Below are 12,816 nucleotides of genomic sequence, written 5' to 3' on the forward strand. Positions count from 1 at the left end.
AGGAAAGTGGCTTTCATGCATACTTTTGCAGAGATTTTTCTTATAAATGGATTATATTTGCAGATGTCGACTTTCCCAAGTTTTTTTCTTCGTTTAACTCTCACATGTTATCTGTGTATATTATTTAGATATGAAAGATAACTGCTTGATATTTTAAGTTTCGTATCATTTTTTCATAAATCTTATCACAAAAAATGTTAATTTTCCAATTAAACTTTAATGAGTTTAATAAATAATAATGGAAAAACAATTAATAATTCATAAATTTAAGTATCTAAAGTATCTATAGAACAGAGAGAAGAAAATATATAAAAATTTTTAATTATTATTTAAAATTATTCAAATAAGTACGTATAAATCGAATGCTGTATGTAAATATGTTATTAAATATTTCATTTTGTTGCAAGTGACCCTCTTCATCACAAGTTCCAATAACTTTACGTTCGAAGTTTTTGACACAATAAACTATAATTTTTTCTAAATGATTAATAATTACTTTAGTTATTGATTTTTATAAATTTCAATGGAAATACCATTAAATATTCTCGTTTTTAAAAATTTATAAGCATGCAAACTGGTGATTTATCTTGAGTTTTATCCGTTTGTAAATTATTTAATATTAAACTTTGAAGATTTTTATCTACTTTGGATGCTTTGATATATTTTTATCTTGATTATAATTAATTAATAAATATTTTGCTATATACTAGAATTTATAGCAGGGGTGTCCAACCAGCGGCCTACTGCACCCTAAATTTTTTAAGTACATTTTCATTTATTTTGGTAAAGTATGTCGTAAAAATTATTCTCGTTTCACTGGATACAGTTTGACGTCGTAATGACGTAATTGGTGATATAATTTGTAACTGATCAATCTAAATAGTTGGTGGCATGGTCTGTCATTTTTGATTGTTTCAGTTTCAAAGATTTTTGTAATGAAGTGATGTTGTTAGTGATAAAGAATGAGTACCTTTCATCAGGAGGATGAGAAAGACACATAATTCCTCTGTTCAAAAGAGTGTAAGCCATTTTTAGTGACTCGAGGCTAAGCCTAATGTCTAAGTGGAAGGGACTAATTTATTTCTTATAGAAATAAAAAATAAATTCGCCTTTCCACTTAGACATTCTTTCTTATTACAGGTTTATATTACAGACGTAGGTCTATCTATATATTTCTTTTGCTAACGTAATAATTTAAATATTTTCAACCTCCAATTATATTCATAATTGTTTCATCAACTTTAAATTTATATGCATGCATAACAGTTTTCTAAACTGTTATGCATGTGAACAGTGGCGTAGCTACATATTCAGCTCCTTGGAGCAAGTAGAATCGTTGCGCCCCATGTTCCTCGAAAGAGGTCTGGCAAAATTTATTTTGAACATTTAATTTAAAAACATATATCAAATTATTTCGATTTAAAGCCTTACTTAATAACAATTTATTTGAGATTCGAGGCATTTCAACTATAAGATATTCAATTTAATAAATACAATATATAATTCTTTAAGTACAGAGTACAGTACCTAATAATATTTACTACATAGTATATAAACTGTATTGACAAAATGTATGCAAGTTTAGTTTTATAACAAATACATAAAGACAACTTCCGAGATTGTTGTTTTCTTGCTTTTTTGTTTGCAAATCGGTCAATCACTTTCTTCAGATAAAGATGACAAGCTATTGTTTTTTCAATTGATACAGTAGCCAGAGCTAAGACGGTGTTGTGACATGCTGCTTCTTAAAAAGCCAGAAATTCAAGGAGAAAAAATGGTGGCTTCTCCCCGGCTCAGTCTGTTTTCCTCCGTGTCGATTTACTCGTTGTCTCGGATTTTCGTTCATTATAAAGTTTTTTCGATATTTTTAATATTAACTTTATCCAGTTTGACGTTGCATTAATACGCGAAATCCGCAACTCCGACGGCGACCGACGAATCTTTCCGTAACGCGAAATAAATCGAAATTCTAAGAATTTGATTGATTTCATCCGATGGCCGAAAACGGACGAATAAGATATTTATCAACGTATTCGAACGAATTTCGGGCAATTTTCGGAGATGGTCAAGCCTCGAGACGTAAAATTTCAAAAGACCCTCACCACGGTGGCCATTCTGCACCTTGTAAATGCAGAAGATAATTTATTTATCAAATTCCGAACACAAGAAAATGATTGAAGCAAAATTTAAAAAAGAAAAAAACATTAAAAATTAATTTAAAAAAATAAAATTGATTTTTTTAATTCGAATTTTTTACGTAATCGAACATTGCTGACGCGTCTTTTAACGTGCGTTCGAAATTCGTCACACATGACGATTCGCAGTTCGATTGCGTTTCTTGTTGTGGTCGGATGTGGTTTTGTTGTGGTCTTCGATTGCGTGCTGTTTTTTGCGGTTTGAGGACTTTTGCAAAGGAGATTAAAGATTTTTCAGGTAAGTCTTAGTCCATATTGACCCTAGACGTAAGAATTTATTTAATATTACTTGGAGAATCGGTTCCAGAAGACATCTCGGCGCATCGTTCGATGGTCGGATTCGAATCTTTTAGGTTTAAAAAGGCAGCTGCCTATGCTCAAGCAAACTTACGCCTTCACGCACTTCAATCGCGTGAAGGCGTAAGTTTGCTTGAGCGTAGGGAGAGTCATCTGTAAACATTCGAAATTCTTTTAAAGATCTTCGTGCTCATCGTATATTTCATTACTTCGTAACTAAACTATAACACGCATATTTCATATAACCAACGTTCGATGACGTCAGGTAACCGCTTTTACAATGGCGTCGGATAAACGAAATATTACGAAATTTAGTAAAAATTGCAATCGAATACTGGACGAACGAGAGGAATGATTTGTTTAGTTTTGGGGGTGGCGACGTTCGATTATAGAAAATCTTGCATCTAACCCAGGCATGTCAAACACGCGGCCCGCCGAGACTTTTTAAAAATTTTTAAATATCAAGCTTTGACGCTTGAAGTTGGAAAGTTTGAACTTTTTTGAATTGTACGATTCCCGCCCTTTTTGTGTTTGTTCATTCCATATTTCGTCCAACCAATTCAAATTGGTCGACGCTACGAAAGACGGTTGGATAACGGCCGCGGCTTTGAATCTACGAAGGATGATTGGCCAGCGAAGATCGTACGAGAACGGACGTCGTGGAAGACTGCTACGCGCTGATTGGTCCATCAGCGATTGCTACAATCCATATAAAAGGAAAGGTTGCGCGAAAGTCAAGTTTTTGCTGGAACTTCAAGGCGGATGTTTGTGTGCTCTACCATAAGGTGTTTTGTCTACTATTGCCGCGACGAGTGACGGGAGGAGTGTTCCGAGTAACTGTATCCGAAGTATACGTCGCGAGGTGTCTTTTTTCGACGGATCTGTTCAGGAATAGTGACTTTTGGAACTTTGACTGTTTGTGTGAATCTACTTTGTAAACGTCGTAATTTTTGTGATTTGTAAATCTCGTAAACCTTGTAAGTTCATGTAACGTCAAATAGTTGTCATAAACGTTTTGTTTAATTCGAAAAGAGGTGACTAACTTCAATAACAATGAGTAAGAAAAGGTTAATTGAAGAGGAACATCGTAATTTTCAAGAAAAATGGGAATTGCAATATTTTTTGTCCAAAACAAGAATAAAATATTATGCTTGATATGTAAAAACTCTATTTCAGTTCCTAAAGAATATAATTTTAAAAGGCACTATGACAGAAATCGTAAAAGAAACTATGACCAATACGTTGCAAAACTTCGTGAAGACAAATTGTCGGAATTGAAATCACTCCTTCAAAGACAACAAAGTGTCTTCACTAAATCTGTTGAAGACAATACAGTTGCTGTAAAAGTTAGTTATATATTATCACATTTAATCGCGAGCAGATCGAAACCATTTACCGAAGGCGAATTTATTAGTGAATGCTTAATTAAAGCGGCGGAAGTATTATGTCCAGCACAAAAAAAAAAAAAAAAAAAAATTTAAAAGTGTAAGTTTAAGTCGAAATACTGTAGCTAGCAGAGTTGATGAAATAGCCGATAATTTGAGAAATCGACACAATTCAACAATATCAACATTTCAAGCCTACTCTATTGCAATTGATGAAAGTACAGATATTCGAAATATCACTCAGCTGGCCGTTTTTATTCGCGGATGCGATGTTAATTTAAAAATAAGTGAAGAACTTTTGGAAATCATTCCTATGCATAATACAACCACCGGAGCTGATATTTTTGATGCACTTATGGAAGTTTTGAAGAAGTATAAGTTACCATTGGAAAAGTTGGTTTGTCTCGCAACTGATGGTGCACCTACCACGACCGGTATTACTAAAGGAGTTGTTGCAAGATTAAAAGAAACGTGCAAACAACACGGTAATAATAATTTTGAACATTTTCATTGTATTATTCACCAGCAAGTACTGTGCTCCAAAGTTTTAAATATCGGACATGTTTTAAAAATAGTCACCAAAATTGTCAATTATATTCGAGCACGTCAATTTGCTTCATTTCTGGAACATATTGAATGTGAATACACCGATCTACCATATTATACGGAAGTTCGTTGGCTTTCGAGTCATAAAGTACTAAAACGATTCTTCACATTGCTGGACGAAATCATAATTTTCTTGGAAACAAAAAATTATGAATGCGCTGAATTAAAAGATGGACAATGGACAAAGGGCCTGGCTTTCTCAGTCGATATTACGAGTCATCTTAATCGACTTAATCTTAAGCTTCGAGGCAAAAATCATGTTGTTACAACGCTATTTGATAATATTAACGCTTTCAAACAAAAATTATCACTTCGGCGAAAACAAATAGAAAAAGAAAACTTGTCTCACTTTGAAAGCTCTCAATATCTATTGCTTAAATCACCTAAATTAAAATTTACACAATATGCTCACCAAATTAAATTGTTAGAAACGGAATTCGATCGAAGATTTTCTGATTTTAAAAGCTGTGAATTACAATTTCGTCTTTTTACTTCGTCTCTATCTATCGATATTGAAACTGTTGATGAAAACTTACAAATGGAATTAATTGAAATCCAATGTGATAATTTGCTGAAGCAAAAATATATGGATGTTGGAATTCCAGATTTTTATACATATTTATCTGTAGATCGGTTTCCTAAAATGTTATCGTTTGTTACCCGTATACTGGCTATGTTCGGAAGCACTTATTTATGCCAGCAACTATTTTCTTTAATAAAAAATAACAAAAATTCAGAAAGGTCGAGGTTAACCGATCAACATTTATTATCAGTTTAAAAATTGCATCAGCTGAATATATTCAACCAAATTTTGATGACTCGCTTTGTGAAAAACGTTGTCAAATATCTTCTAAAAAGTAATATTAAACTGTGATTTTGTTTATTTTTGTTTTTTTATAAAAAATATAAAATATATATAGTTTAAGTTTAAAAAATAATATGAAATATAAAATGTCTATGTACTGTACGTATAATATACAATACATTGAGTCTAATAAATACATAATATAATCATTCTAAAAATCGTATTTTATTAATTTTTTGAACATTGAAAACATGCGGCCTCCGACTTATACAAAATAGATCGTGTGGCCCGCAATATCATGAGTTTGACATGCCTGATCTAACCCCTTGTGGAGAATGGAAACCGAAAGTGGAGGGTGGTAGGGAGTCTCTCGATCCAAATCCGTCGTCATTCGGGGGGCAGAAACGTACAAAATGCAGATATTTAGCTTTAAAATTCAAAAAGAATTCATTACGTCAATCGCATTCGAATTCGTTAGGCGCTTTCTAATCTCCGATTTTGCGTAACTTTGCACGTTTTTCGCTTGCCGAACGGACGTGTGCGCTCTGTGCTGTTGTTTTCGCTGTGTTTTTTGCCTTTTGTCAGTGTTCTTTGCTACCGGAATGTGGTTTTAAGAAGACTTTTGGAAGCCTACATTACACCAAGTAAGATTTTAATTAGAATTTAGCTAGCTGTAAGATTTTATTTTCCTTTCGTTTAGTCCAACTTTCAAAGACGACATCGGCCGGCGTATTTGCGTTTAAATCTGCCGTCGCTTGTGAATTCCTCTTCTTCCTGGTTTATATGGAGATGTTAGCCTTGTGTGCTCTTTCTCCGAATAGACGTCGCTTGTGAATCAGGATCCGAAACGACTTTTAAACGAAGCTCCGGAAACGGATTAAGTATTTGCTCATTGGTTTATTTTCGTAATTAATTCTTTTATATTTTATAAACACGGTCAAAGAATAAGGATTATTTATAGAAATTCAATTAAAAATTATTTAATACTAACTTTAAATACGAATTTCATCGTAATTTTAACTGAAATATACTCTGGTAACATTGATGGACGGAGACCGTATTCCGAAGCATGGGATGTTCCTTCGACGGGTCAAAAATTTCGCCCTTTGACCTCCGACTTCTCCAGGCAATTTACGTATTAGTTACAACGCTTTTCAATGGCTTATTTTGCCAGAATTAAATTGTGTGCAAACACTTCTAATAGTAATACACCTAACAGTTATCTATACAGGCTGGACACAAAGAATTCTTTTCATTAGGCTCTTTGTCTCTTTCCACGAGGGTGGTCTTCTGAGTGCAGTCGATCTGCCAATGCTTTGTGCCAGTTAAACGTTTGTGTCCCGAATGGCGAGTTAGGATGTGGGCACGTTTCGACAGACAGTGGGAATTTAGAGGTGTAAAATTTTTTCCAACTGCAGTCCCCTGAGGTCACGGGTCGACGCAAACTAACGGATTGCAATGCCGATGGGAAACATCCAGCTTTGACTCTGACTCGTAGACATGACAAAATTTGGAAATAAATGTAGATTCCTTCGAAAGCAAAATTGTCGCGTTGTAAGTAATGAAGACAAAAAAAAAAAAAAAACTTCTTAGCCGTCAAAAAATAAAAATCATGGCGAACGAAAGTTTCAAAGTTGGATCAACACTTGTGGACCAAGTCGAGCGGAAGTGTCAAGTTGATTAATCGATCAAATTAAGAATTTAGGGGAGAGATTTTTAAAATATGTTTTGATTAATTTAATTTTAGTTCTGAAAAATTTCGTTTTGCTTTCACTGTCGTCGCCTGTAAAGTTAAAAACATGAGGTAAGAAGTAACTTACAGAAGAAATTTTGGTTAATGTTACCTTAGGTAGCCAAGATGGCGGCTCGTCTCTAATTCCAGCAAGGAAACAGTGGGACGCACGTTCTAACCTAACCGAACATATTCTAATAATTTAGTTGCTAAAAATTATGGTAATTTTTTAGAATAGGTTAGGTTAGGTTAGATCGTGCGTTCTTACTGTTCCCTGTCTTCTGATTTCTGGGATCGGAGACGAGCCGCCATCTTGGCTACCCAAGGTAACATTAACCGAAATTTCTTTTAACTAAGTATAAAAACACATTTTAAATCGAAGCAGTTGAAGTCCAAAACTAGACTAAATGTCGGAGGGATATGCCAATTGTAAAAATTCTGATACTTCCAGAATATTTTTATTAGATGACGAGAGAAGATATGCGGATGATAAACACTTAACAATTGTACAAATTTGTCCAACGGATTCAAATCTATTAGTTAATTGATTAATTATTAAATCCAAAAATTTTTTACAAGTTTCTATTTTTTCCCTTTCAACTTGGCGCCCCATGATTCGTGCGCCTGGAGCAGTTTGCTCTAACTGCTCCACGATAGCTACGTCTCAGCATGTGGGGTAGTACATACTGTCGTGAACAATTTTTTTCGTGCATGAAAACATCAAAGCTGCTGAAAGAAATAGGTTGAGTGAGTCCCATTTAACTTAACATTCTCAGAATTAAGACTAGTACCATAAAAGCAGATATTGACAATATTATAAAAGGAAAGCAATGTCAAAAATCGCATTGAATTTATTTTTATTTTGTGTGAGTATAATTTTTTTTTTAATGTCAATAATACAGTATTTTTTGTAATAGTATATATTTCTTATTGAAATTTGACATTCACATTTTGAACTTGTTAAAATTATATATTTATTTAAAGTACCTTTGTAGTCCGCTGAATATACCTAAAATTCTAATTTGGCCCATTAGGAAAAAAAGTTGGATAACCCTGATCTATTGTGTTTGCTATATTGTACAGTACCTATACAAAATTTAAATTCATAGCACAAGCTATTAGAAGGGGCATCGTACATTACGGAAGGAGTTTCGAACTCTAATTCAACGTCGGATCAGCGCTTCCATAAGGTGGCTCCGGTTGCACTCGAACTAATTTGGCCTCGAAAACAAGGAATGATGAGGTCATATGATGAAGTTGCATGGGTCAATGGACAAAAATCGTTCATTAGTTTCTTTTATATTTGCAGAATAGAGGCCAGAAGTCACGAATTTTCAGTTGTTTGGGACCCTCTGGAGATTAGGAAAAAGACAACCGAGACGAAAACGGACACGTATCATAAGTGCTCCAATGTGCGGGCGCCCCTGTCCTCGACCAATCTATATTCTGGAAAAATGGCATGTAACCATTCTCTAAATGGAAGACTCCAATGGATGGGGGCTCCCTCGTATCAGTAGAAAATTGTTATCAAGAGCTACGTCTGAGAGCAGTAGTCCAACATGCTCTACTAAGAGCTCCAAGTACAGTACTTTCTAGAGTTAAGGATGCCGCCAATAAAAATGGTTCAACAACTCTTTGGTCAAGTAATCATTCGGTAACACTCTGCTCAGGGCCGGCCTTCTCGATAAAGGGGCCCGGGTGCAAGAAACTATTTGGGCCCAAATGTTTTTCTAAAATAAAAAAATTTACAAACACGAACATATATTAATGCATGTTTATTTAAAGCGTGATTTTGTTCTTGCTAATACATTAATTACTTCAGAAAAATTACTAAAAATACTGCATTCTTGATAATGTTGGGGCCCCCTCAATCGCGGGGCCCCGGTGCGTAGCATCCGCCGCACCCCCCCGATGGCCGGCCCTGACTCTGCTGACGTTAAGTGTACTTCACTCGCAAGCGATGAGGGTTTTTCCGCGCCTAGTAGTGCACGTTAGTCGAGTTTACCTCACCGAACAAAAAGGATGTTCATTCATGAAGCAAAATTCGACTGGGAATGGTGGCGTCAGTGTTGTCAAGATCTATAAACATTTCTGCTCAGTTTATTCTTGCTTTTTGTCTTCAGGAATAAGTTCTTGATTGGGATTTGTACAGATGATAAAAGTACCTCTTGAGAATCGTATGCACAAAAATTGACCCATTTCCTGCCTCCAGAGCACACTGCAAATGGAAATAGTTGAGTTTACTATGAATGTAGCTACGATGTCACTGTTGTATGTCTTGGATAATGCACCAAGACCAATATAGTAATGCACTGTACAATACGATTAGAAAAGAGAAAATAAAAAACAGTGGAGGAACTACAATGGCGCAAAATGGTTCGGCCAAACCAAGGCCCGAACGTGTGGAAGCAAAATGCCATACGATCATTGTTCTGGTGGTTTTTTTTTAGTCAAGGGCAAAAATATTTTATGGGGGGACTGCATTCTCCCCCATAAAATATTTTTGCTACTGACGTGATTTGAAATGAAGTTCCAACTCCGAAACGTTTTAATTTATTGGTTTCAAATAATTCAAAACAAAAATTACGACTATTATTTATAGTATTAAATAGTAAACAAATAAAATATTTATAACGAGAAGAACAATAGAAATGTATTCAAAATTCAGTAATATCGTAATCGAAACGTGTTTTGTATAGTTCGCCCTCTAGTAGACGTATTACGCATTTTCATAAATTATTTACATTTTTGGTTTTATTGTAATTTTTCCAAACTGACATCTATAAATATATATTAAAAAATTCTTCGAATATTAAAATTTTCATTATATAAGTAAATAAAATTTTTTAAGATCGACCAATGACATAAGCGAACGAGTTATGCGCGATATTTAAAATGGCTGTCGTGTGAATTTCGTCATTAACGATTTTATTTTGTATTTTTGGTAAGAACGTTTACTATTTTAATAAATAAGACATTATTAAATTACTTATTACGTGTTATTCATTTTAAAATTTCGAATAAATTGTTATTTTTCGTTGAAATAAGAACAAGTCCTGTCATGTTTTGGAAGAGAAATTGACAAGTTATGACGTAATTAACAAAATGTCAGGTGGAAGTAAGTTTTAGGTACTTTTTCCATATATAAATGAACGAACTAAAAGTAATTTCTACCAAAAATCAAATTATTAATTTAAACTTCGCGTTATTAAATAAATTTTAATCTGTTATCAAGCAAAGAGTTATTGTTTTTGGTAAACAAGGATAACAAAACGAAACTGTAATATGTTCGAATAGTTTATTTATGATTCATTCGTAATAAATTTGCAAATGTTTATTGTGAATAATGAACGAATTATTATTTTATTAATCGATTCATTCTTAAATAGAATTTCAATAAGTTAAATATGTATAATAATTAATGTCTTTATGCAAAGTTCTGTTAGCACATGTATAAAAAAAAAAAAAAACATAAATAAATGTTTTATTGTACTGTAAATGGGAAAGTAAGTATAGCAATTTTATTGAATTTATAAAAGGATTTGACAGGTTGAATTAGTGCAATTTATTGTCAGATTTTCCCGTTTAACATAATTATATTTAATGTATAATATCTAGCATTTTGTCCTCTGTGCAGTGTTCCAAAATTTTATTTTTTTTGTATGAAATATAGTGATAGAGTTATACTTTATAACTTATAAAAAGTCTGATTTTTGTTTTATTGATTTTATTCTTATGATTTCTCAGTTGGAGATGAGGTCTCTTATTTTCTGGCAGATTTAAAGCATTTGGGCTGCTCTTGCTGCCGATTAGGGTGCGACTATGCAGATGCGAGTGAGCAAGAATATGTGGAAGAGATGAGACAAAATAAATATCAAACCCTGTCAGATATGTGCGAGAACCAGAAATTCACTCACGCCGGCAAGATTTTTTGCTTCTCGCTTGTGCATGTTTTTCTTTGCGAGAACTATATCGCTGGCAACCTCTCGCTTGCTACTAAATTTGCATCTGCATAGTCACACCCTTAGAGTTGCTGTATGTCCTGTCATTATATTTAGTACTTGTGTTCTGTAGTTCCATATCATGCGAATTGTTCCATATTTTTTATTAAAAAGGCAGTCAATTAGCATAACAGTAATTAAAAATGTCAACATTTATTTGTGTGACTTGGGCTATGTAAATTAGCCTAATAAAGGAATTTTCTCTGTTTTTCTAACTAGCCCAGCAGCAGTTTAGTTAGACAATGATAATGATACCATACCATTGATGACTCAACAGAATACCATGTATCCTGTGTTGGGTGGCAAACCTATGGTAACACTGTCATTAGTGGAGATTTTGTAGAAAACAAACATCAAACAACCTAGAACAATAATAAACTTTTTTAAAATAAAAATAATTTACAAAATTTAGAAGAAACACTAAAATGTCTTCACAATCTTTATTACACATTGGAACTACAGTTTAATAGAAACTAATAAAAACAAAATTGTTTTCCCCTCCATTAAAATCAGCTTATCCTCAATTGCATTCTATAGTAAGAAGGAAATGAGCCCTATTTAAACTTTTATTAATTATCAAATCACAGAACTTTAAAAAAGTTGCAAGGAAAACCTTTTTTGATGACCTCAAGGTTTTAGGGGCCCATCTCACTTGTAAATGTGCAAATTTATACATCCACCACTGTTTCCTTTTATGACCTGGAATGCATCTTACCTCAATCTATGGATATAACTTATATTATATCCTGAAAAATTAATTGGTTAATAAACAGATTTTTGTTTATTGTAGTTAGTTACAGCTAATATGTTGATTTGATGATGAATTTTAGTGCATTTATTGATAGAAATAAATTTGAACCCTATATTTGGCATAAATAGATGAATGTCAGTTTTTAACATAGATTACTATCTAGGAGATTGTGACCAGAAAGATGTATTTTAAGAAAACAAAAATAAAAACTATAAATAGGATATTTCTAAAAATAAGCAACCAAAAAAATTTTTAAGTAATTCAGCAATCAACAGTTTGATGAAAATAGATTAAGCAAAGTTAGAAATTATCTTTGAATTGTGATTTGATTTTAAAATAATCTAATTTTAATGTATTTCAGATGAAATAACTTTAATGTTTCCATTGTATATATATATTGATTTTATCTAAATAAAATATTTAATCTCTAAAATTTTAATACATGAATTATTTTTAATCCTTGATATTAAATTTAGAGTTATTATTTATTTTTCAGATATATAAACATGGAAGAACAGAGAGAGTCGATTTCTAGTCGGTTAATTAAATTAAATCAATTATTCTTTGAAAAACTCAAAGGAAATGTTACATATCGCCATATAATATCTAGAGATGGCTTAATGGATGCTTTATTTGCATTATATGATGAATGTAATAATGAATACATGAGAAAAGATAAACACATAGCTGCTTTTGTAGATAAGTGTAAGTAAAGTAATAGTAATCTGAATATTTAAAAGATTTTAAAAGTAATAAGTTAGAGTTTATGGTATAGTTGATTTTTTAACATTAAGTATATGTTCAATGTTTTTCTTTTTTTCGTAGGAAAATATTGATAAGATATTTATGAAATCTTTCTTTAATATGTGTTCATCTTTAGTATGCTGTTAATAATTAAATTTTTCCTGAATATTCATTTACAAATGAATATAGTTATTTGAATGGATATTGAATATTACATACATGTTTCAGTGGCATGCCGTGACATTTGATGATAGGGAAGCTGTTTCTGTAAGAAGCCGACTTACAGGGGCAATCAATTAA

At 32.7% G+C, this 12,816-nt stretch overlaps 2 protein-coding genes across 6 annotated transcripts in view; both read left to right on the plus strand.

The window, feature by feature from the left end:
- The first annotated feature begins 2,351 nt into the window (after positions 1–2,351).
- Positions 2,352–5,261, plus strand: LOC136980230 (general transcription factor II-I repeat domain-containing protein 2-like). Its single transcript, XM_067276323.1, has 3 exons — positions 2,352–2,433; positions 3,669–3,905; positions 4,003–5,261. The coding sequence occupies exons 1-3, from the start codon at positions 2,352–2,354 to the stop codon at positions 5,259–5,261; spliced, it is 1,578 nt and encodes a 525-aa protein (XP_067132424.1).
- Positions 5,262–9,872: 4,611 nt separating this feature from the next.
- Positions 9,873–12,816, plus strand: part of LOC136980141 (citron Rho-interacting kinase-like) — a 115,547-nt gene continuing 112,603 nt past the window's right edge. For 3 of the 5 annotated variants that reach the window (XM_067276183.1, XM_067276181.1, XM_067276182.1), the window contains exons 1-2: positions 9,873–9,964; positions 12,269–12,477. In XM_067276183.1, the coding sequence (XP_067132284.1) occupies positions 12,279–12,477 (199 nt within the window). In that variant the 5' untranslated portion in view covers positions 9,873–9,964; positions 12,269–12,278. Of the gene's footprint in view, positions 9,965–10,486; positions 10,510–12,268; positions 12,478–12,816 lie in introns of those variants that run through there. The other 2 variants (XM_067276179.1, XM_067276180.1) reach the window with 2 other exon arrangements.

This window comes from Centruroides vittatus, unplaced genomic scaffold (genome assembly GCF_030686945.1).
Source record: "Centruroides vittatus isolate TY-2023 unplaced genomic scaffold, ASM3068694v2 contig_680, whole genome shotgun sequence".
Classification (NCBI taxonomy): domain Eukaryota; kingdom Metazoa; phylum Arthropoda; class Arachnida; order Scorpiones; family Buthidae; genus Centruroides; species Centruroides vittatus.

Bases quoted from the DNA above. Each gene is read 5' to 3' on its own strand.
- LOC136980230 (XM_067276323.1), top strand. From the start codon at position 2,352: ATGTGGTTTTGTTGTGGTCTTCGATTGCGTGCTGTTTTTTGCGGTTTG. The intron at 2,434-3,668 runs GTAAGTCTTAGT...ACTCTATTTCAG, and splicing joins GGAGATTAAAGATTTTTCAG to TTCCTAAAGAATATAATTTT. The intron at 3,906-4,002 runs GTGAATGCTTAA...GAAATACTGTAG, and splicing joins TACCGAAGGCGAATTTATTA to CTAGCAGAGTTGATGAAATA.